The sequence below is a fragment of the Anguilla anguilla genome, chromosome 7 (genome assembly GCF_013347855.1).
Source record: "Anguilla anguilla isolate fAngAng1 chromosome 7, fAngAng1.pri, whole genome shotgun sequence".
NCBI lineage: Eukaryota > Metazoa > Chordata > Actinopteri > Anguilliformes > Anguillidae > Anguilla > Anguilla anguilla.
Window position 1 is genome coordinate 7,139,171 of NC_049207.1, and position 25,683 is coordinate 7,164,853.

General features: G+C 47.6%; 1 protein-coding gene across 15 annotated transcripts in view; it reads right to left on the bottom strand.

Moving 5' to 3' along the window:
• Window positions 1-21,584, bottom strand: part of celf2 (cugbp, Elav-like family member 2) — a 178,190-nt gene extending 156,606 nt beyond the window's left edge. For 2 of the 15 annotated variants that reach the window (XM_035427317.1, XM_035427313.1), the window contains exon 1: window positions 21,309-21,584. In XM_035427317.1, coding sequence (XP_035283208.1) covers window positions 21,309-21,361 — 53 coding nt within the window. In that variant the 5' untranslated portion in view covers window positions 21,362-21,584. The remainder of the gene's footprint in view (window positions 1-21,308) is intronic. The other 13 variants (XM_035427316.1, XM_035427311.1, XM_035427330.1 and 10 more) reach the window with 8 other exon arrangements.
• Window positions 21,585-25,683: the final 4,099 nt, after the last annotated feature.

The window sequence follows — 25,683 nt, forward strand, 5'->3', positions numbered from 1 at the left end:
GGAGAATTTTAGAAAATTCCTCTCTTAAATTGTTTATTTTTTATTTTTGTTCAGAGTGCAATACCAGGAATTTAGCTCAATAATCTTTTAAGGGTCTGGAATAATTTTCCTGTTTTTCCTTTGTTGGCTCAAGAGTGCTTTTTGTTTATTTTTTTTTTCAATTGCATAAATAAAATGTCCAAGCACTGTGTGACATCCTGATTGTAAAGAAGTGACATTAAAAATAAAGACTGATTGATTGATTAATTGACTGTCATGGAGATCATATTATGTTAATGTGAACGCAGTCTCCGCTCCACATCACGTATGACACTGAACCTGAACAGAGATAAAATGTCGTATTAAAAAAAAACAGCCAAAACTACATCATAATGTAGCCATTACATGTCTGCAGGAAGGGATTATCTGACAAATAATCAAAACGAAAAAGTAGGCAAACGGTAAGAGCTAGTCTAACATTCGGAATCAAGACGCGTTAACGTTTTTCTCAGCCCTGTACCAGCAGGGGAGGAGGCACAGGACTGAGGACGCAAAGGTCAATTAGACAGCTGTCAGAGGAGGACTGAAAGGTGATTCAGAGTGATTTAGAGCCCAGAACGCTCCCGCCCTCGCCCGGATGCTTTCAGACAGGCAGAAGTGTTTACCTCCTCATTTGGCATGTCTACTTAGGGCTCGCATTTTGGTCCAAGGAGACCAGGGGTCTGCTTCTGTAACATTTGTTCGTAAGCTCGCTCTGCTTCAGTTAGAAATATGTGACTTAAACATGCTATGCCGCCTCCCAACCTTCCACAAGGCCTTCACGCTAAGCCAATATAATGGAAACAATCATTTCAACTGACCGATGGCTTTTAAAAAAAAACAAAAAAAAAAACAGTTGCTTTGTTGAATTTTCCTAGCGATGTCTCCAAGGTTACAGCACTTGATCTAAAACATATGTACCTGCTCTTTCACGAACCGCGGGTAAGAGGCCGCTCCACAACACGGAAAGATGAAATAAGAGTCTGGAATTAGAGATAACAGGAACAAGCTGAGGCAGAATACACAGATCATGTTTGACAGAATGGCCAGGCATCCACCTCCTGTGTTTTTTCCCTCAACTCAGACACCAAAGGCCTGTTTCCTGGAGTTTATCAGATAAGGTGTGCATTTTGACAGACAAAGTGTTCGCAAATGATGAGCAATGGGGTGAAGGGGGGGGGGGGGGGGGCTGAAATCTGAGGGGCTGAAATCCAGCTGGAGAAACAGCAGCCATGTCCCCCTGGGGGGGGGGGGGGGGGGGGGAGCAGTGGAATGAAGCAGAAGATGTGACAGAACAGGCTTGCGACTCGCTGCCACGTCACACGGAATTCTGGGTAATGACGGAGAACCCGAGGCGCGAGGGTGCGATGGCGACGGCGTCTTTGCCCGTGCCCTTCAGCCCAAGGGGGTTCTGGGACGTGTGGGAGGTGCGAGGTCTCCTCAAGAGGAGGAGGCGCAAAAGGGGTGGGCCCCACCAGGACCACTGAGAGAGAGAGACCGGGGGTTGGGGTTGGGGTTGGGGGGGGTGGGGTGGTTGCGATATTCTCAGCCATTTTACAATAAGAGGAGGATTAGGGGGGGGGGGGGGGATTACCGGCAGAAATCCTCCGAAGGCGACAGGCCAGACGCCCCCGGTGGTGGAGGACCCCAGAGCTGTGATCTTCCTGCGAGCGTCACTCCGCTCTGGGGGCCTGAGAGAAATTTACGACAGCGCAGAAGCTAAAGCCCGGCCCATCCATCTCCCCCCGCGGCACCCACACCGTCTTGTTTTGCTTATGATAGAGTTTTATACCCTAGAAGGCCTGACAACCTGGAAATGATCTGTTGCTTTCACATCACCCGTCTGGGGCAGTCTCCTTGTATAAGCCAATGAGTCAAATCTTTCACATCTATTCTATATATATATATATTTAGTTTCGCTTCTTCTCTGCCAACACGGTGTGTGCGGATACGCACAGGCCATACATCGGGAAGCACTCAGAATGTAATAACTCCACGTCAGGTGGAAACGCTTGTTTAATATAGTTTTTTCCTGCGCTAAGCCAGAGCTGATGTAAAGGAAAAGCCGTGTCAGTGAATACCGGGCCTGCCTGCAGTCAGCCTCCCATGTTTATGTTTGATGCTCCTCATTCTAATCTGCATACCCAAAAGTGGGACCATTTATTATCCCAGCAAATGCTGGCAAACAACTGTGACCACATAGGGCTGGGCACCCTGCCCAAAATTTTTTTTTTTTTTTTTGCTGGAAGGACCTCTTCCCGTTTCAGTGCTGTGGCAGCCACAGCACCGAAAAACTCAGGAGCAGAACCGCGAGTTCCTAAAAGCGGCCGCGATTATTGTCCCCTTGGGACACTAATGTCTGTAATCATATCTGTTTTGACCGATTTCGGCCAGTCCGAGAGTAGTGCGATTTTGATGGCTGCTGCCTACCAGCCACGAGCCTGACGGGCTCAGTCCGGTTCAGGTTGGGTCAAGCCTATTTTAGCATCTATGACTCGGGCTTGTGCTAACTATTGTTTTCCTGTGAGTCAGATGTAATAAAGTTCATGGAGCACTCCCTGAGTTCATGGTGCCAGTCGCAATAAAACTCACTGGTGCCTCCGTGAGGGTAGTCAACATTTTAGATCGAGAGAAATGCTAGTCCTGGAAATGCTAGTCTAATCATCCTAGAGGAGGACTGGATTGAAGCCATCAATACTTACTTTCCACCATTACTATTAAAATGGAACATATGACTGGAATTGGCTTGTATTGTATATTGTAAGTCAATATTAGGTACATGCTCTACCTTTGAGTGTATTTAGGTAGGTAGGCCTACTAGTTGCTAGTCCAGTTCAATGGTGCCACCATTTATATGTTGTAATGCTGAGAGACTCATTTTGATGATATACGACATGCAAGCAAGGAGTTCACAATCAAGCTAATGCCAATGCCGATGGATCCAAGCAAGGAAATGTAATGTTGGAAATGTAAAAAAATTGAAATTGTGTCAAATATGTATTTATTTACACAATTCAGCTGCTGGCTTCTGGTAATTTACATGCCTGTAATATTTACTTTAGCATTTGGATTTTTTTGTGTGTAATGCATTTATGTAGGCTATATATATATATATCCCCATACAACACCTGGAATCGATTGTCTGTGTTCATGCACATCTTGGTCGAATAGCTCAGCTTTGCATAGTTATGGTCTGTGAGAGCAATGTTAGCTTGGATCTGGATTTTTGTGGGCTAAACATTACAAAGATATTGTGTTTTTTTTTTTTGGAGATTTTGCATTTGGGCTGAGTTTCAAAACTGTTATTGATACCGTTCTGGTTTGGGTAGGGTGGGGTTGAAACGTGGCAAGCTTCAGCCTGGTTTGGGCTGAAATCTCACATCTGTGCACGACTCCACTATACACGCCATTGCTGGTAACACCCAGAGTCGTATTGCTTTGCGAGTTAAAATGTATTTCGACCGTAATGAAGTCTTGACCTGAGCAAGGGGGGGGGGGGGGGGGGGGTATAAACATTATTATTTTTATTATTTTTTTAGAAGATAACCTACCTGAATTAATGTTCAAATTCCAGTGTTATGTCCGACCTCTGGGAGACAAAACCAGCTAAAACGAAACCGCAAAAAAAAAAAAACCTCACGGGACGGGTGACTGTGAGTCTCTAAACCCTCACGGGGGGGGGGGGGGGGGGAGAGAGCGGGGCCATTTCCATACTGAAAACCGGGCCCCTCGTTCGGCTGCACGTTTCAAGGAGCTCTCTCCAGCGCTGACACCGTCCCTCGGAAAAAAAAAAGGTAAATGGCTGCTTACACCCTTAATTACGGTGGCGGAGCGGAGTGCCGGTGCAGCCGGCAGCGCTCGGAGGCAGTGGAGAGTTCTAATCCTCGTCCAGGGACACTCCAGGCCCGGAGAAGAGGAGCCCATCCAACAGCTCATTTGCATAAATCTGCATATATTTTTTTTCTTTCGGGGCTACACTTTTTTTTTTTGCTTTTGTTTCATGAAGAAGAAAAAACTGCTCAACGTTTTTAAGCGCCGAAGCATCTTCCGCTCTTCAGCGCGCGTTAGCGCCATAACGCCAGCACGCGCCGCAGCGTTTATTTTTTTTACGAGCGAACTGGATTAACTGAACTGGAAACGCTGGTGAACTGGATCCAACCGTGAGGCTTCAAGGGACGGGCACAATGCGAAGGGCGGGGCTGCACGTGTCAAAAAAAGGCCACGTTTTTCCTCGAAAACCAGCCGAGAAATAGACCCACGAACGCGCCCGTGCCAAGTTATACGCCAGGGCCCGACTGAAGCTAATCAACTATGCGGCGCACGACTGCTAATGCGTTGCTCGAGGTTCTCCCTGCTTGTCTATAATCATATGAATATTTAAGGTAGAGATCAAAAGATGGGCTCTGATACACTACAGGGCAAGTTTCACTTTGGAGGAATGCCATCTCCCCCAGACTGGTACAGACCAGGAAGCATCAGCATTCCTCAAGACCAGACATGCTTTTTCAGTCCTCATGGAAACGTGTATTCTGGCGTGCACATGCGCTTCGCAGTATTACTGTGGCCTGGTAAAAATGATAACACTGTCATCATAATGTAGCAGAATCATTTTCAGAACTTTACGTGGCAGCACTGCATAGATTATCTGGTACTCTAATTCCACCGCTTCAGTGACCTTTAACCTTTTGTAACATAAGGTTTTGTGTGTTTCTGTGCGTCGGCGTGTTTCTGTGCGTTGTTTTTTTTTTGCAGCCGTGAAAAACCAGGCATTCAACGCGATGACAGAGTGGGAGCTCCCGGCATTTGCGTCTGTGTTTAATTGCGCCGGTTTCCAGCCACGTCATTAAGCAACCGCTCGGAAACGCAGCAGCCTAATGCGAGCCGGTAATGCCCGGCAAATCAAAGACCATCGAGCGAATTAACGACCCCGCTTTCTGACGAGCGCGGTCCACATTAACGGCAAAAAGGCAAGACTCCTCTTTAATAAACAAACAGATAAGTGACTGGCGGAGGAGTGGGGGGAGCGGGGGGGTGGGGGGGGGGGCCTCGGCGAACGCTGAACGCAGACGTTTTTAAACCGCGAAGATGAAAGGAATTCATCAGGCACTTGTGCGGCGTGCGCGAACCCCTCAGGCGGACCCGAAAAGGGGCCAAATAACGCACCGACGAATGAAAAGCTGCAGAGGGATTAACAGGGGAAAAAAAAAAGAAAAGAAAAGAAAAAAAAAAATATCTTCAATTTATTAAGACCTTCTTCTTCCTTCCTGCTTCCTTCAGCCTTCTGACATCTGGCTCTTTAAGTAATCTTTTAATTAATACAGCGCGGGGAGCCTTTATCAAGACCCCCCCCCCCCCCCCCACGCTCACAACCTTATTTACATTTCTGTTATTTAAATCATACCATTGTGCTGTGCCCAAAACAGGGGAGCAAGAGCTGCACTTGGTTACTGTGTTGAGCTGAAGTGTACGGTGAACGCAACCGAACCAAACTGAAACACTGCGAGTAGTCTGAAGAGCCACGTGAAGCGTAAAACACACGTCTGGCTCGGAGGAACGACGCGAACTGTCCTCCCCTTTCTGTTATAGATCACTTTGGCAGTTTGCTTATAGCACTCTGCTCCCGAGTCAGCGCGCTCTGTGCAGGGGCCCGGCTAAAAGACTTCAGGTGCGTCAACACCGCTGGAATTTTAGGGTAAAAGATTCCAGTGAAGCTGGGTTCCTGGGTGTCAAGGTGAAGTCAAACCACTTTCAGGTTTCTTTGTTCCAGGAAAAAAAAAAAATTAGCTAAATTATTATTTTTTGACTTTTGGATTGTCATCATGTACAGAAAATATGAAAGATAAGATATTTCCCAATAGATTTCAAGGCTTGAAAAAGAACATTTGGAAAATGTTCCTGACACGTACCCTCTCCATTACATATTTTCTGACTGACAGAACTTGTTTGGAACGATAAATAGCCTGTTCTCTAAGACTGCTTGAGGAACATTACCGTCATAATGCTATGTCACAACCGAATCGGAATCTAACCGGAATTTTCCCCAACATTCTTGACATGTTTCACGATAGCCGTTGTCTTTGCAGCGTATGATGTCGTTACATCCCTCGCTGCTGCTGGAAAACTCTGGTAGCCCCCTCACCTCCCCCCCCCCACCCCCCCGAAACTGTTCAGAGACCAAGGGGTCCCGATCCCCTAATTTCGGTTGTGAGGCACCTTGCCTCGCATTATTCCACCATGACCGATCACGAATGGGCTCAGGCAGTCGGGCGGCTTGCTCTGCCCGGCGACCCGCGGAAAAACATCGGGTTCGGGGCGCGGGAGCGAACGCGCGGGAGAACGCGCGTGGAAATGGCCGCCGATGCGCGCGGCCACCGCAGACCGTAGGGCCCTTCAGCTTCTGCTGTGCGGGAAAAAAAACGGCAATTTCCGTCGCTCGGAAAGCACGCTGTTCAACGGGCAGGTCGGCGCTGGGAGGGCGATTACATAAAACCATCCAGACTCTGAGAGTTCCCACTTACCAGCCAGGGAGGGGAGGGCGGGTGGGTGGGTGGGTGGGGGGGGGGGACTTTATCAGACAAAAGAACGTGTGTGTAATTAGCCGGAAAGAGGATAAAAATCAAAAGACAGTAATGTGCAAGATTAGGGCTACATCCCCAACTGAACAAATATTAAACATGCTGGGAAGCAGATGGAAGGGACTGACACACCGTATGATCGATGCATACTAACTGCAACCAAGAGCAAGGACTAACCACTGACCTGGGCTACACTCACCGCCCATCTACCAGCACGTCAGTTTGCAGAAGTTGGAACTTTAAAAAAAAAAAAAAGTTGGTTGAATAATAAATAAAAAAAGAGAGGTTTTAAAAGTGCTGCTATTTCCATAATTTCACAAAAGGCAGTTGAAGCTGAAGAGGTACATGAGAGAACGCGGGCCTTTTTTCATCCGAGTGCAAAGTGGAGCAAAGAGACCGTGGTCCAATAAGGTTCACCTTCCAAACAGGCCTGAAAACACTGGTGCAGGACCAGTGGAAATAACCCAATGCAGGCAAACGCTTGCCTGTCCTCCTGGTAGAGGCAGCTGAACACTATATTATCATGCCTTGCGAGCCCAGCCAAAAAAAAAAAGAGACGGGTCTTAATATCGCTGACTGAATATGATGAATAACTCGGGCTTGCAATGCCAAGTGTTCTCATTTGTCCAAGTCATCCCTCCCGTTCGTGGGGTTCGAAGACGGCTCTGCCCAAGTGCTTAAATCCACAGACGGGACCGTGGGCTTCAGGCCAATAGTGTGTGACCACCTTACGCACACAGAGAATTACAGACCGGCGGAACAGACTAGGACATTACTGGCATACATGTGCACACGCGCACACACACACACACACACACACACGCGCACACACAATGCACACACACACACACACACGCACACACACAACGCACGCACGCGCACACAGGCATACGCTGTTGCACAATGACGTCTGCTTCCCAGTTCCCATCTCTGCGGAACACCTGCTCGGTTCAGCGCACCAGCGCAGCCAGCTGCTGACACGGCGGATCCCACGTCTACGGGGGCCACGGGACACGGGCCAGACAGAGCAGGAGCGCCGGGATCCTGGTTTTTATCCCGGTCGCTCTGTACGCACACACACACACGCACACACACACACACACGCACACACACGCGCACACACACACACACGCACGCATGCGCGCACACACACACACACACACACGCACACACACACACACACCCGCGCACACACACGCACGCACGCACACACACACACACAGATACACACAGACACACACACAAGTGTGCACACACGCACACACACACACACACACACACACACACACACGCACGCACGCGCGCACACACACACACACAGACACACACACAAGTGTGCACACACGCACACACACACACACACACACACACACACACACACACACACACACACACACACACACACGCACATACACACGGAGCCGGAAGAGCGTGGGAGCAGGCCTGGAGAACCGCACGGTGTGGGGGGGGGTTGGGGGGTGGAAGAGGTGTCAGCGGCGTTCCAATTACGGGGGAAATGAGAGCGGCCCCGCGGTGGAGATTGGGTTCTGCCGCGGGGGCGCTCCTCAGGGAGGGGTTTGAGGGAAGCGGCGGCGTCGAGCACCTCTCAGAATTAATGCGCCGCGCGGCGGCCCGCCTGGGACCGCCCCGCACATCTGAGCCACCGCGGAGACCCCCGGTCACGTTACACGCACCCCACATGTAATTAGGAGCCCCGCGCGTCTCCCATAATCGCACTCCGCCGGGGGGGTGGGCAACGTGCTCTACCCCCCAATCCGGGGGCCCCCCCCCCCCGGGTCACCCCGCGGGGGTCGCCGAAGGGAACCGCGCGGTCAACTGACATGATTAGGGTTATGCTCACTGACCGCGCTTCATGTTCACTGACACCGCACCCGGCCTATGAGCCTTCAGGGCCGGTAATTGCTGTCTGACCACGTTTTCGGAAAGCAAACCTCATAAAATGGCAGGCGTGACTGCGTTCCAAGGGCAGGAAGGAAGACGAGGTGCAGACGTATCGCTATTGTGTGCGACCCTTGAGGACTGAAGAGCGGTGACTCAAGAGAGTTCACCCGACTCTTCTGTGCAAGCAGAAACAGGGACGTCATCAAATAAATTTCATCCTCCAGTCTGAAGTATGTTTTTAGAAAAAAATCTACCTGCACAAAGATTAAAAAGATTAAAAGATGCTACGAAAAATGTTCTCTTACTCGCAATTGAGCTTAAAGTCTTAGGCAGGGAGGGCCTTTACAGGCGAACCTCCTCTTCAGTGAGAAACCAAACGTAGAAAAACCTTGACGAGCTGACATAGCATATTTAAAAAATCGTTTAAGATCTGTACAACGCTGATTGACGCAATGAGAGACCACCTCAAGGGCACCGCAGCGTACAGGCCAACTGTGAGCATGTAATACGCACCGGGCCTCCAGTCCGTTGTTAATAGCTGTTCTGCGGATTCAAAAGAAATAAAATCGAGACGAGTGCGTCAGGAAGCCAGACCGTTTGATCTCCCTCCAGAGAGAAACGGAAAAACGACAGGTCCAACGTCCCTCATTTTTTTTACAGAGGGAGATAATGTAATGTGATGAAATATATAATGAGAACAACAGTATGCATAATGTGAAATTTTTTTTTTTTTTTTTTTTAATTTGCGCAAGGACCTCAGGGCTCCTTCTGCAAATGCGGGCAGAGGGAAAAAAAATAATCAAAGCAGAAACAAAACAATTCAAAAGTTTTTGATCGAGCGGGCGATGCGTCTCTGATGTGCTTTTTATAGACAGTCACATCAATACGACATTAAGACACAGTAACCAAGGCAACTGACAAAGAGATCATGTCGAGAAAGGGAGAGAGGGAGGGGGAGTGAGGAAGGGAAGGGAGAGTGTGAGAGAGAGAGACAGAGTGTGTGTGAGAGAGAAAGAGAGAGAGGAGTGAGGGAGGGAGGCAGATTGTGAGAGAGACAGAGAGATAGAGAGAGAGAGATAGAGAGAGAATGTGTGAGAGAGAGAGTGTGTGTGTGAGAGAGAGAGAGAAATGAGAGAGAGGGAGAAAGAGAAAATTGAGCTGGTGGCTAAAAGACAGAACACTCCAGCCCCGTAAAAGCTGAGAGGCAGGAGGCAGCTTTGTAGAGAGAGGCAGAAACGCTGTGGAGCCAAAACACTTGACGTGACGCTGGGGCCTACCTCCGGACACGCGTTAAAAACAGCTACAGAGCAGCGCGTAAAAGCCCCCTCCCTTCACCAACGCTCAGGCGGCCCCCTTGTATCCCGTATAACTCCGGAAACAGAGCAAGTGCTCCTCCAGAAAAAAAAATAAATAAAAAAACACACTTCTTGAGGAGAAGAAACCTCACACCACCCCCCACCCCCCACCCCCAAAAAAAAACGAGGCCTCAGAGCGTCCCAAAGCATGACTGTGCCTCTGCCTCCCCGTCACCTGAATTCAATTAGCGCCATCGGAGCATGAGTCACGTCACGGAGAAAATATATTCCATCACAGGCTGGCGAGAAACACGCACTTTCCTCCCGGGCTCCGGACCCAGCATCTGCTTCCGATCAGCTCGAAAACAGCGCTCCGAAGACGATGGACATTTTTAATTTATCGAACAAAGTTTAACATGACAGTGCGCCAGCCCTGGCGCTGACATTCATACCGGGGGGGTGGGGGGGGGGGGGGTCGCTGGATACGCGCTTCGCAGATGCTGGCTTGTCAGGAGCAGAGCCTTTTGGCGGCTTTTCGCGGAGAGCAGAGAGCCTCGGAGGCGGCCCAAAAAAACCAGCGGTGAGGTAAGACCGCGGCGCGGCCTCGACGTTCGAGGGATCGGAATCCCCGGTTTTAACGGCGCGGTTTCGACGCCACACCGCCCGAGCCGCGCGGGTTTTTTAGCGTTTCGTTCGCTAGCCCGCGGCTTCGTTCGAACAAGCCGGCGTGGGCGCGTTCGCTCCCCGCCCGGTCGACACCAGGCTAAACCGCGTGCGTGTTTCCCCCCCGTAGAGGCGAACAGAACAGCCGCGCGCGTGACGCGGCGAAGGAGGGCCGCCCGGCCCCGTCACTCACTCTCAGAGAACACCTGACGAGGCGGCGGGCCGGCGGGCGGGCTGGGTGGGCGGTTGGGTGTCGGACCGCCCAGCCGCAGACGGACCGCCGGGCCGGCCGCCTTCCGTCAAAACACCTCGCGTCTGCGGTGCACCCCCCCGTCCCCCGGGTTCCCCCCATCCCCCATGCACCTCGGCGTGTCACCTCCACATTACGTAGACTGTGGTCTTACGCTATTTTTAACCCTGTCACTGTACTTCCGGGCAATGAGTAAATGGCACAACAAGCAATCCACAAAGAAATACAGACGCAGATGACAGACCTTGAGATCACAGGCAAGCGCTGCAGTGAGTAAAAGCTGCCCCTCTAGACCAGTGGTAACCAACCCTGATCCTGGAGATCTACCGTCCTGTAGGTTTTCATTTGAACCATAATCTGGCGCACCTGACTCCACTAATCAGCAGCTCATTTGGAGATTTTTAGCTGTTGAATGAGGTGTGCTTTGTTAGGGTTGGAGTGAAAACCCAGAGGATGGTAGATCTCCAGGAACAGGGTTGGTTGCTCTAGACCAATCACCTGCCAGTGAGGAGGTGGAGTTCCACAGTGGTTCTGATACCAGCGCATTCCTCAGCGAGGTCATCGCAGCACACGGCGCTCGACGCACATCCCGCCATCCACGCGCCGCTACGAAAATCTCTCAGAATTCGTAACTAGGCTAGGCCGCGCGTTCCACAGGCCGGGGCCAGGGACCGAGTCATCGGGGCCGAGGCGAGGTGAGGCGTTGAGGGGCCGAGGAGGAGAAAGAGGAAGGAAGACGGGATGAAAGGAAAGGAAGAGCAGGAAGAGGAGAGCGGAGAGCGAGAGGACGGAAAGCGGTTCGGGCTGGGGGAAGGCCGCGATCTCGAGGTGTCCTGTTGCCCCGGGCGCTGCTGTGTTCGCGGCGGCTCGAGTCGCGTCGCTGCGCAGACCGCCACGCGGAACACAGGAAGGGAGGAAGAGGAAGAGGAAGAGGAAGCCGCCACTGCACCCTGGATGAAAGGTGCTGAACCCGAAAGGCTTCCAATACACACAACCGCATGCACGGGAAATGTGTAAGAGGCTGGCCCCCTGTGTGTGTGTCGCACCGTTCAGGCAAATAAATGTTAAGAGGAAGGGACTCGGAATCCTCGTTAAGGCCGTGTGACAGATGGTTGTGGATTTGCGAAGACGTTGAGAGGGAGGCTCGCGGCAGCATCCAATGAAGACTTAACTAGGGGAGAACAAAAGACAGGCTCCCGCCACTTAAGAGCATTGGGAAAATGTGAAAGGGAATAATTACAATGGACAGGATCGAAACCCTGCTCCTTAAAAAAGAAAAGAAAAAAACACTGAAACAGCTGCGATGTGTACGATACTGATGGCTCTATTTGGGAAGGCGCTGTGGATGTAAAAGAGGAGCACACGCAGGAGAGCGCAGGACACCGGAGCCTTGTTAAAACCGCAGAGATGGATGACGAGCGTTTTGGGGTAGGGGTGGGGTTGGGGGGGGGGGGGGGCATCAGACTGACACGAGCAGTGCGCGTGAGCCCTTCGCCGAGCGCTACGCGCCACAAAGGGGGGGGGGAGGGGGGGGGGGGGGGGAGGCGACTCCTCACGCGCCTCTCACCCGCCAGAGATAACCGGCTTAAATAGCTCGCGTGAAACGCCATGCCACATCGCCACGCCCCCCACGCCGCGCAGCTCGGCGCCAATGACGTCACAGCCGCTTCCTGTCGCGCCCTGCAGAAAATTAGCTTTAGCTCGGGCGGCCGCCGCGCGCTAACGACGCCGCGGCCGCAAACGCGCCGGAACGAACGACAGCGCGGCACGATGCGGACGCGTCCCGGCCTTATGCTATGGTTATGGATCCATCAGCATGAATCATGCTCAGCGGGGCAATTTAATTTCTGCCATATGCGGCCTGGACAGCGCCAGAGAGAATTTTCAGCACATTAGTGCACCAATTATTCTCCGGCATGCTGACAATTCCAGAATTTTCTTTTTTTTGAAACGGCTGGTAACTGAAGTTCTATATGTATTTTTTTTTTAACAAGAAAAAAAGCAGGATCCCAACAGCGTTTCTTCTTTTTTTTCTCTCTCTCTCCCTCTCCCTCTCTCTCTCTCTCTCTCTCTCTCTCTCTCTCCCCCTCCTCTCCCCCTCTCTCTCTCTCTCTCCCTCCCTCTCCCTCTCCCTCTCTCTCTGTAAGCTGTGGCCGTAAAAATCATGACAAATGATTTCAGCTTCAGGCTGGGAGGCGGCTCCAGTGATAATAAACCCCCCTCCCCCCCCCCCCCACCCCTTCCCGAACGCGGAGAAAGATAAATAAATAAAAGGAGGAGAGGCCCGGCTCGAGGACGCGCTGTCGGAGAGGGATTACGGCGCTTTATGTTAGGACTCGCAGCTCGCAGAAACAGACACTGAAAACAAGGGCTGCTAAAAACGGATTGGTTCCTCCCCCCCCCCCCCCCCCCCCCCCCCCCCTTAGCCGTGCGTTTTTACATTATTGGAAAGATTCTTCACTCCAGAACCCCGGCCGCACTAGCCTCCCAAAACGAGAATTTCCGCGCTGTTCTCGTGTTGTGAGAGGGTAAAAAAAAAAGAGAGAAAAAGAAAATGTGTCTAATCTTAAACAATCTGCACTTAAAGAAGAGAAGCTGCCGCACTTTCAGGCTTCAGTGCGCAAAATATGTTTGTTATTTTAAACCAGGACCGACGTTCTGGCCGCAAGTGCCTCCGTCGGGGTATCAAGCGGAGTGATGAGACTTTGTGCCGAACGGCTGCATGCAATCATGTGGTCTGGGAGGATCCCATTACCGGATAGGTGCACGGTGACATCATTATCATATTGGGGTGGTCACTGAATATAGCCATTACATATTTCACACACATATAATATGATAGAAAACAAATAACACAGAGGCAAATATGAAATATGAAAACAGTTTAGAAAACACTGAAATACAGTGCTGAAACATTAAAAAAAAACAATGAAAATGCCTCCTAGGTTGATATACGTTTAATAAAAGGCCTCAAGTCAAAAATCTATATTCAGGTTTTACATTAGGTTTTTACTCACATGATACCTGCAATATGCACTTTTAACCCTCATGCACTCTTACCAACGTAGACTCTGCACAGGCATGTGACGAGCTAAATCACTCCCCATTGGAGGAGCAAGTAACGACCCCATCCAATGGGGATTCTTTATACTAAAGTGTGGACGCTTTAAGTACTCACATTCAATGCGCGCTGGGGTTTGAATTTGTAGTTGCCTTCCAGCGGGAGGCAGAAGCCTACGTTGTGAAGACTGGGACTTTGGTGAGGCAGGGGGAAGATCAGAAGGAGCTAACTTCAGTCCTTTAGGCTACGACCGCAGGAGAACACCACCAGAGGGGGAGCGGGAGAAATATCTGAGATGCAGTCATGTGACTGAAGAATTCGCCAGTGTTTATGCAGAACTGGCTTTATGAGCTCAGCGCAATGAGAATTACGAATGCTGAAAACGCAAAAATTATTCTCTTTTTTGTTGTGCTGGTAGACAATTTTCTGAGCGAGGGGGGGGGGGGGGGGGGGGGTGAATTTGATGCCCTTCTCCTTAAGATGTGAAGCTTTGTGGATCCGCAGGCTTAGGTTTCACAGTAGGGTTTTGACTTGAGGCCTGTTATTTAAATACACGTCCACCGAGAAGGTTTGTTCCTGGTTTTGACTTTATTTCAGTGTTTTCCGAAACATTTTCATACTGAATATGTGTCTGTTTGAATACGTGTAGTGACAAGGTTCAGCGACCACCACAATAAGACAATGACGTTACCGTGCGCCTATCCAGTACCAGGACCCTCCCACACCAAACGAATGCATGTACCGGTTCAACAGAATAGAGTCTCTTTGAACTCATCATTTAGGTTGTCATGCCGACAAAGGCCCTAGCTGCCAAAATGCTGGTTTTAGTTTCAAAACAAGGATGTTTTGCCCACTGAAGCTGGAGACCGCAGTAGCTTTTCTTTCAGTTCATGCCGCACCGGTCAGAACCTTCGCCCGTCCCGGGTCTGCTTTACCCTCGCTAAATAAAACAACCCGCGCTTGCCTTGCGCTCTCCACCAAGAAAACACAGCTGAGAGGGGCAGGAGTGAGCTCCACGTACAGCGCAGAGCATCACGAAGCGCATGTAAACCTCCATTCCAGCAAGGCTCGTGACATCACTCTGCTCCAACCAGACAGCTACTTCCATTCCAGGCATTTTCCCCCTCCTTTTCCTGAGCGTGTGCAAGGTGTCACTGCAGCCAGGGATAGAGTGGATAAGTGATGCAAGAAAGCTCAGGGATTCCTCAGAGAGCCCCTGGAACAGGAGCCAAGAAGGGAGGGGGGGTGGGGGGTGGGGACACACGCTGAGAAAGTCGAAGCCGTTGTGAGCAACATCCATTTCATACACTGCAATCCGGCGGGTCGGCCTCTCATCCCTCTCCCTCTCTCTCTCTCTCTCTCTCTCTGACAAAACTCGGGACATCCCACGCTCACGCCAAAAAAAAAAATCTACAATCGTAATTTTTTGGGGGGGGGTAAGAAAATCCGAGAGAGTTCTGCTCAAGTCCTCCGTTCCTGTGAGCTTGTCAGTCGTAGCGGTCGTTGGGTTAGCTCATCGCTTAGTGCCGAGCGCAAGGAGGGAGGGGCCCACAGCGACATCCAATTCCGGCTCGCTCCACCTGAAACCCCGCCCAGATTTCTGCTACGCCCCTTTCACCTGTACAGGAACACCCTCTGCAGATCCCATCCATAAGAGTGGTCTTAATAATTTTAAAGGATCTTTGCTTTGTCCATGTTTAACAACATTTAACATTTTAACTGTGGTGAATGCCTGGGTGAATATACTAACAATATCAATAACAATAATCATAATCTTCATTTTCACTGATAATCTCCACCCCCAATAATAATACCTTGATTTTATTCTCTTATTTGCTTCATTATTATTATGATGATGATCCATTGTTATTGTTGTTGTAGTATTTTTCTTTTTCATGGGGGTCCAGGGGAGAAATTATGAGAGTAAATAACAGTTGTTGGTATCTTCAGCGATATTGTCATGGGTGATGAAAACTGGCACGCGTTCCTGCCGGAGCACCAGTGCCTGTTTTTAAACGCGGCCCAGGAAGATCTCCTTCGCTGAACAACGCGCATCTGGTGTTTTTGCGGCCCGTCCTCCTCCTCCTCCTCCTCCTCCTCCTCCTCCTCCTCCCTCTCCTCCTCCTCCTTCTCCTCCTCGCTCCGCGTTTATCCCGAGCGGCGAGCTGAAATCTGTAATTATTCCCCACCGGTTTTGGGAGTCTCGGAAGAAGAACCAACCCCCCCCCCCCCCCCCGCCCCAACCCCCCCCCCCCCCCCCCCCCCACCCCATCCGTGCGCTGGGTTCGGCGTGCGTGAACGGCGCATTGTTCAGCCGAGGGCCCTGGCAGGGGGGAAGACAATGGGAGGGTGCCACGCGCGCGGGGGCTGTGTCACCGGCAACAATGCCCCGGGTGTCAGGGGCTCGCTGGAACTCTCCATTGTCAGGGAGCCCGGAGTCCATCATTAGTGACGACGCTGACACTGAGGGATGAGCCGGCCCGCCGCTTTCTCCCTCCACCACATCTATCTTTCTCTCTTTCCCGCTCTCTCTCTCTCTCTCTACCCTTGTCTCTCTTTCCCCCCTCTCACACTATCCCTCTCTCTCCCCATTTCTCTCCCTCTCTCTCTCTTTATCTCTCGCTCTTTCTTTCCTCCTTCTCCCCCCCCCCCACCACCTTCCCCTCAATTCCACCCCGCAAACAGACTTCCCGCTCCACGTCGAAAGGACAGCACGGACGACGTTCTGTATCAAACTGCAAGGCCTTTTTGTCTTGACAAAGGAAGTCGGGCAAGCAGTTATGTTAGTTATTTCGCCCAGTTCCGTCACCCTCTTGGCCTGGAGTTGGAGTTAAATTTCCCGCCGCGCACAAAAATGTGCCGATTCATGATTCACGCCCAGGTAAACAGACCACTGGCCCTGGATTACAGCAGGGAGATTAAGCGACTCCACCCTTTTTTTTCTTTTTTTTTTTAAAATCCAACCCGTTGAGCACAGGCTCGGCGGGAGATTAAAGTGTAATCCTCCGGAACCGAACAAAGGTTAGTGACACAAGTGCGGCTATTTTCCAGCGCATTCGGATACTTATCCTCTCCTTGCGATGATTAGCGAGATAGAGAAAACGGGATTTCCGTTTTAGAATGCGCGTCAAAAACCGACGAAAAAAAAGGCGGCGGCACAGCGGCACGGGGAGGCGGCGGCCAGTAACAGGATTAATTAATCAAGCTTTGTGATGTCACAGGTCACCACAGCCCGCTGGCATTTCTAATTAATTTCCCTCTTAACGTATTCTTGGATTTCAGAAGGAGCGCTGCGGAATAAAAGGAGCACAGCCGACCTATTCCCGTGACCCCCGCTGGGGGAAAATTGTGCGCGGTGGCACGAGAGATATGTCTGCAACACATCGCTGTGCGTACATTCGCTGCACGCACTGCAACGCGGGATGATTAGTCGTAATGTGTTGCTTTCGGATTTTTAGAAAGAGACGATGCACTTTGCCCATACTGTACTGCAGATCATCTGTGCCTGCAGTTAACAATCGCAGGAGTCTCATAAAACCAGTATATGACCAAAAAGCGTTTGCAGATTAGTGTTTTGCATTCAAAACAATTGTATTTTGTTACAATACAAAAAGACACAGCGCATCATTGTTATTCAGTATGAATTCAATGTAGCCAAATGTTATTCTAATTAGCCACGAGCCATGTTTGCAGCCATTGAGGTGTATATATACTATTACACAATACACACACACACACACACACACACACACACGTATGTGTCTTTCATATATATATTCAAATTCAAATATGTAGTGTTTTTTAAATGGGCTATATAAAAACAAGCTTTTTCTAGATTCACTGTTTTTAGGCATGTATGTTTTTTTATAATGAATAATATTAATACATAAAAAATACAAATTTTGGCCACTGATGAAGGTGTCATTAATCACCAATTCATGACTGACCGTGAGAAACTTCAGCGAGCTTTACTGTCTCTTTAGATAAGCAGTGCACCATCTCGCCAGGCATAGGTGATGAGGCCATTTAACCTGGTGAAATGTCAAGCCGGACATTAATCACGGGAGAAAAACAAGCAAAACCCCACCGTGTCCACTTATCATAAGGACAGCACACCCTCGCGAGCTGAGGCGCTCGACAACAGCCAGTCATTTCAAACCAGGCGACACGTTACGGCCGAACGCAGCCTGAAAACGACGGACCGTGAGACAACGTCTAGTCTTCTCGCCAAGATCAAGACAACCTTAACGCTACTTCTTCGCGAGTCTGGTATTTTTATCCTGCTAGTTTCACTGCATCATAAACAGCAGGTCACGAACTGCAGCTCAGCTGTGATGAGACGGCTGCGTGGATACTGGCTACAGGCGAGACAACCGCACAGTGTTCACCGATACGACGGGATGGTGTTAGCAGCATCTCAGGTGCACTCGCTTGGCAGCAGTGTAGCCAAGTCTTTCTCAACAGCACTACAGGTAGCACTAAAGATTAATAATGGATTTACACAGACCACAGTGATGGGTTCAGCTGAATGAATCAAAGAAACAAAAAATAAATGCAGAGCGCTATGCTAATATTTCACTTTGCTATCGACCGAGTAGGCTAGTAGTCTACATAGGAGAATTGTGGGTGGGGAAATTGCTAGGAATCCTGGCAGCACAGTGATACAGTATAGGCTACTGTGCAGGACTGTTGTTATGACTTATGGGAGGTATGAAGTCACAAAGGTAAGATAGTGGTGTTTACTTTGTAACTGTGACACACTAGTTGCTTCCTGTTTATTAACAGCAGACTTGACACTCGACAGTTTAAATCACCTAATCAGATTTTGCCCTGTCCGTCCCCGGATTAATGACTGCTGGAGTAGCCTACTTATGCACCTGATAACGTTAATATGAGAACAGGACGGTTTAGTTTCACCAAAACACATTCAAAAGCCTGTAGTAGTACTGCACTATTCTAATAAAACATAACTGTATCGATCTGTTTTTTAATGCTAAGTGAATTTTTATCTCCATCAATATGCCTAAAGATAAGGCAATGCACTAAATGGAAAATATCAAGTGAATGATTACGAAAAGCAACTTAGTGCAGAAACAACAACAGTAACAACAACAAGAATACTGATAATAATAATAATAATAATAATAATACATGCAGGCAAAATAGAAACGCAATAAATCATATGAATATTTAATTAGATGTCACATACGAAACAGTACACATTGCTACATAATTTATTCCAAGCCTTTTTTTGAAATAGATGCTAAATACTACTAAATTAATTACAGTACTTTTCCGGTATATTTCACAAACATAAATATATTTATGTTATCAAATGAACGTCTCATGACAGTTTTCCAAAAAGCGAGCACATTAACGAGTGGTATGCAACTTGCAAATTTATATAAATCTTGTGCGTTTCAGGCCTTTTTAATTCAATTGCATTTCTCAAAATAAATCCTCAACATTTTAGCCTTTCTCTGCAAGGGGCTATCCGTTGAATTATTAATCACAGTGTAAATCGAATGCCAATAACAGCGCAGATGCGTGGATTAATTTCGTATTAGATAAACTATAAACACACAGCCAAATAGACTTCAGCGTCTGGTGGTGAAATTATGTTTGATGAGGAGCCACGCCGTATATTAATCCAATGCGGAAACCCATCGCGTGAATTGGAACAGGAGAAGAGAATCAAAATCTGATCATTTGTGAAGACCCCTTTTCTCCCACGAGAAGGCAGCGGCTCCTGTCGCCATTCTGTGGCTTTTGAGTGTAATGCAAAATAAAAAAGGAGATTAAGACACGCCAATATAAGAACCGTTATTCTCCACCAACAGATCCTAAATAAAACAAACATCAACCCAACTGAACATTCTGTCGACGAAACGAGTATCATGCAGGACACGACTCTTCAGGAAATGAAAACACTTTAGCCTGGAGCCTACGCTTATCGCACAATATATGAATCTGAAAAGTTTCGATTTTTTGTGTCCAGTGTTGTTTGTTTTGTTGCACATTAGACGCGCACTGAGAAACAAACTGAAAAAAGTTTTTGCGGCTGTCTATAATTAGATAGGCTACATGCCAACGTCCTGCCCAATTGCGTGGATTTCATTTTCATCAACACGCCTTGCTTATGATGCCCAGCCTTTTATGAATTCTGCAAAGGGACCAGGACATACATTACTACACATCACTGCACTCTCCGTTTGCCATCACACTGATCTGTTACTAAAAGCGAAGCAAGCTAATGGCTATTAACCATAAAAAGTAAAAATACTGGAAATGAGATGAAAAGAGAGAAGATACTTTAAAGCTAGTTTTGAGTTTAGCTTCCTCCACAGCTATAGAAAGTCGAGGCTCTGAATATTTCTTCAGAACGTCCCTCAGTCGGGCAGCTTGTTTGGGGGATTATTACTTATTTATCGGATGCCCTAAATATTTAACTTAAAAAGGAGCAGGACATCCATCCAGCGCTCTCGATGATGGTGCATTTTAAAGGCGCAGCTCGCGTTAAGGCTTGAGTGGGCTATTCCGGTAAAATGAAACGAACAATGACAAAGCAACGTTTATGAAGCACGGCATAGATACGGGAAGTTGATTTGATGACGGTCGTTTCGGTGCAAGTCTACTTCAACATCCTAACACCGAACTAAAAGCAGTTGCGCAGAAAGCAGCAGCCAAGTCTGATATAGCGTCGAAGCCGAAGTTATTCCGCTCCCTAGGCGTAATTCTGCATAATATTGCAGTAGGCCTATATTATCTGTAAAACATTTGTTCTTGATTGCAGAATATCCATCAAAGTTTATTCGGAGGCGGTTTCAGCCATTTCTGATGAAGTTAACATAAATAAGATGTGTTTTGACGCGGGCTCATAAATGCAATTCCTGCTATTTTTAATATTTTGAAAAAATGGTAAATAGCCAGCCTAATGCAGCCAACTGGAAATATACCTTAACTACGTCTAATTTAATTTAACAAAGTGACAGGGGAAACGCTGCTCACATCTTTCAAAGCTCGGCGTTATCTGATGCATGGCTATACTGAGACAAAAGACCCGTAGCGACATTGATAATTGCGCGGTTTTCCTGTGACAATCCAGAGAATATCGAATAACCACCGATCCCACCGCGCGAAAAGTGGGACTACAGGCAGTTTAACAGTCACCGCAAAGGGTTAATAGAATGTCGGTCTCCATGCGTTAGACACATGACAGCGAAAGAACTCCGAAAGTGAAGCACATTGTTTTCATTAGGGTTAACCGAAATGGTTCCAATCATGCATAATGATACCCTAAAGCAGCTGTGTTCGTTGCTTACGTTAACATTAAGTTATCTGTATCTGTCAAGACTGGCGGCAGTAAGAACCCCTTAACACCCAGTTACAAGAAGAAAAAAAATTCGTCTGCTGCAACCTACCATTACTGCACCACATTTTAATAACAACTTCCACTATCGCTCTTCCGCTAGCTCGCCTGCAGAAAATAATAGCTAATAAAAGGATGCGTGCACTCAGCGATCTGAAACCTACGGATTTCTTACCTTAATACGTTCCAGCTTTTCAGTGGATCCAGATCTGAAATTATAGAAACCATTCTTAACTAGCCAGCAGTACAGGGTGCGATAGCTTGAACAAAAGCGGCGAGAGCTGTACTCCGTCTGCGAATGACAGCGACAGTCCGATGCAACTCGTCCTACTTCACTAGCTGATAAGCGCATGTCATAGCTCTCCCTCCGCCCCCCAGAATCAATCCGGCGCTATATTGCTTTTCGAGCCGCGGCTCTATTTCTCTGTCCCTGCCTTTTAAAGCTGCCTGCAATCTGCCCCAACTGATCGAATTCAACCTCTTTTTTTATCTGCTTTTATCCCGGGCGCCGTGTTGGGCTAAATCCCTCTTTATTAACACCCCGTTTTTGGATTTATCTCAGGAATAAACAGATCCGTTTGCAAAGCGCCCCGGACTTTTGCAGGATCGGTGTTTTATAGGTCACTGAAAACCAAACCTGGTTAGAACTCGCTGATCTAGTCCACTGCTGCACTTCCTAACATTTTGTTGTTGTTGTTGTTTCCGTACATACACTCTCGGTTATCGCAACATAGGCGGTCAGTTTCCGTTGATCTTATTCTAATCTTTTGTTTTTATCGGTAGCATTTCTATCGACCTGGCGGCGTTGGTCCTTTTATTTGTCTGTTATGGGCCGTTTTTTAATATAACTGTGTTACTGGGAGGAAAATACTCTCGTGGGGGTAAGTTGGCTGATTGATCGTTGTCCTGAAATATCAGCCTGAAAAAGCCCTACAAATCCCACAGTACCATCGAGACTGCTATTTATTTATTCCAGTGCACTTTGTTAATAGCATAAGACAACAGCTCTATTAGCATATTTATTTGTTTAACAGTATTTGTCACTGTTATTGAAGGTTTAAATTCATCTTCAGGCATCTGGCCTGTTACACAGGTAGGCCTAAAGCAAATATTCGTGGTTAAATACATTTTAAATAGAGGAAATAATGCATGTGCAAACAGCAAAGAAAGGCCTGCAGTTTAACACACACACACAATACACCATCTGCAGTTATTCTGTCTCTGTAGGCCCCTTTCTCTGTTGAAACACACTTCCTGTCTGTGACAGTAGCCGCATCCTGTTGACGACTGTATTTTTTCCCCTTTGTGAAACATAGCAATAGCACCTCTCACCGCCTCAACCATATAGCATCTAATCATACCATACGCCTAAGAGTGCATGTAGTTTAGTTTCTACAAGGTAGCTATGATAAATATGCCGGTTATACACATCTCTGGTATATACATGGCTCCCCATAACATTTAATTATTCACGAGTCATCCCATTCGCGTGCTGTTATCAGCAAACCACCAGTGTTAGATGTGCAACACCAATCAGTCGACACTCACGCATAATTTTAGATATTTTTTCCCCTGCGTTCTGCAGCGTTGAATATTGTCTTAACTTCTGTGCTGTGTGTAGCCGGTATGTTTCGTTAGAGGCCATAGGTCGGTGGTCTCAAACTCGTTGCCATGGAGGGCCGTGTGTATGCAGGTTTCGATTCCAACCAATTAATGCTACCTTAATTGAGTCCAATTGCTCATTCAGCCATACGCATTTAACTGCATTGAAGCACAGAATGTAAGCAAGTTTTTATGTAGACAATGCAGGTCACCACAGATGTCGGGTCACCATTATGTGCAAACCCACATCCCTAATTCAGCAAATAATTGAACTAATTATATAATAAAGATCTGAGGCCGGAATAAAAACCAGAATAGACACCAGCCATCCGTGGCATTAAGTTTGAGACCACTGCCATAGGTGAAAGGGGCCATTTCACCAGGGTAGCCTATATCAGAAGGAGCACGGAAATGTTGTCTTAGGGTCTTTGCAGAACTTCAGTTTTCTTCACTGTGGAATATGGGGAAGAGTGATGTAAACGAATTCTGAGGACACAATGTACCCTCTGTCCCATGCCTTTTAACCAACATCATGGTGCCGAAACCTTCATTTCACACGTGACAGCATATTCGCTGACCATTCCAGCTAACCAATGCCACGTGTTTTGCGTTCTGCGTTCCTCGTTTGCTTGAATTGTGTGCATAATCAGGTTAGCGACAATGGTGTCTACCAAGAAGGAGCCTAGTATATGTAGGACATTGTGTAAAAAAAATTACGTGAAATATTCCATTGCACTTGTTTTTGATTATTTAAAAAAAAATTTTATAAGGAGGGATAGAGACGTGAGATACGTGCATTCCGGATCATTTGCTGCAAGTATAACAGTGTAACACGTTTACACCCACAATGTGTATGGGATTTATGAATAATGGCCAATCTTACCGCAGAATAAAGATATCTTTTTTTTTTGAAAATCTGATCCATTTTGAAAAATGTAGCAGATCTAACGTTTGACGAGATATATAGGAATGTTTCAGCATTGTACAATATTTCCTTTCATTATTATTCACAAGCTGCCTGAGTCTTAAATTAGCCCTAAGCCATACACCCACACACTGTACACACTGTCTCAGCTGGTAGCTGCTGAGTTTTTTTTTTCCTCCCAACACCATCCAATGAACAATAAAATGTGATAAACAATAGGGCACATCGAATACTGGTCTGCTGACCCTTTATATATGTATATGGAACAGAACAGTCACATTGAAAATTACTCATATTATGTATCACTATAGTGTAAAAGCAAAATTAAAAAAAAGAAAACAACATTAAAAACGTGAAACGTGAAAAATAATACTTTAACAATAAAGGCCCGAAAAGAACACTACACCTGTGTGCCTTCGTAAAAAAAAAAAAAACTTTTTATAACCGCAAATAAGAACGAGTGAGGGAGTAAGAAAGTGAAAGGAAGAGGAAGGGAGGGAGATAAACCTAGATCCTTACTTTATATAAGATTCATCTCATCCGCTGTGTGTCAGTTGAAATCGCATGCATTGTGAGGCCCAGCGTTCCGGAATCTTCCAGGATCTAAATCGCCGCAGATCACAGGCCCTACACGTGTCAACACACTCTTTTTTAAAAAAGCAGGGCAGTCAGTGGGCCAACAAAAAATAAACAGTGTTATATGATAACATGGGGAAAGGGGGGCGGGGGGGATTCAGCTTTTAGCAAAAGAAACAATGGACTCTTGCCTATTTTTGCAAGGAGCTCAGCTCCCAGCAACACGAAGCGCTGATAATGAGAGATGGGCGGTTATACCCCGGGGGTGCAAAAATGTAAACACGGTATTTGAGATTCAAAAACGGCTCTATAAAAAACGATTATTGAAGCATTCATCATGCAAAGTTTACCAGCTTGTTTTTCTTGTCAAGGACATGTTTTTTTTTTTTTTTTTTTATGTTCAGGGGTACACACACACACCGAGCGGCATGAATCTGAAGATGAATTCAGTCTGAAAGCGAGCGCGTATTTAACTGCGACAGATTGGCTTGTCACATGTTACGGAGAAGGGAACAGTTTGTCTGAGGCTCGACTCGCTGTCTTTCTCTCGGCTGTGACTGCAAGGTGCCAATTAATACCGACTCTAACTACCGAGAGGAGCTCACAACATGCACAGCGTGCTCGTTCCTGGTTTACATATTCTGGCATTTTCAGTCTGTCTGTTCCTTTAAGAGTGGGGGCGACACACGTACAATTCAAGCACAAAAAATCATCGCGTCAGAATCAAGTGCTTGTGTGTGTGTGTGCGCGTTGTGCTTGTCTGCCTGTAAGTTTTCAAGAGGTGCAAGCTGGATTTGGAGTTTGTGTTGAATAGAAGTATTTATTTTGCATTTTTGTCATGCTAGTGCTTCAATACTGTCAGCCCCACAGATGTAGCATGTGTAAATAGATGATTTGGGCGTAGCGCTGCAAAGATTGCACATTCCTGTCAAGTACAGCATTTGTTTGTTTCTCAGCCGAAGTATATTTTCATCCAGTGGTTAAATATCTACTCGTGTCAATCAAATTTATTTTTGCTATTTTAAAATGTCAATAAAAATAATTATTGTATGTGATATCTGCTAAGCACGTATGTTCATAAGATGACACAAGATAACAATAGCTGATAACACCACATGCAGTATAAATAACGAGATACCATGACACTGAGAACTGAAATAAATGCATTTTGCACCGCAGAAGTGGAGCCTATGAGCTATTTGCGACAATACGCGTCCCTCTCTCAGAAGCCATCGACCTGCTCGGCTCAATAGATGTTCCATGAGGTCCGTCTGGTTTCAGACGCATGGCAAAATATGTAATTAGAGTGGCGAGGTAAAAAGGTAATGATTCTGTGAACGAGAGATCAATAGGTATGCTCGTCCGTGTGTGGGGGGGTGGGGGGGGGGGGGGTGGGGTGGGGGTGGGGGCGGGAGGGTGGGGGGGTGCAGAGGTATGTGTGGGCGGA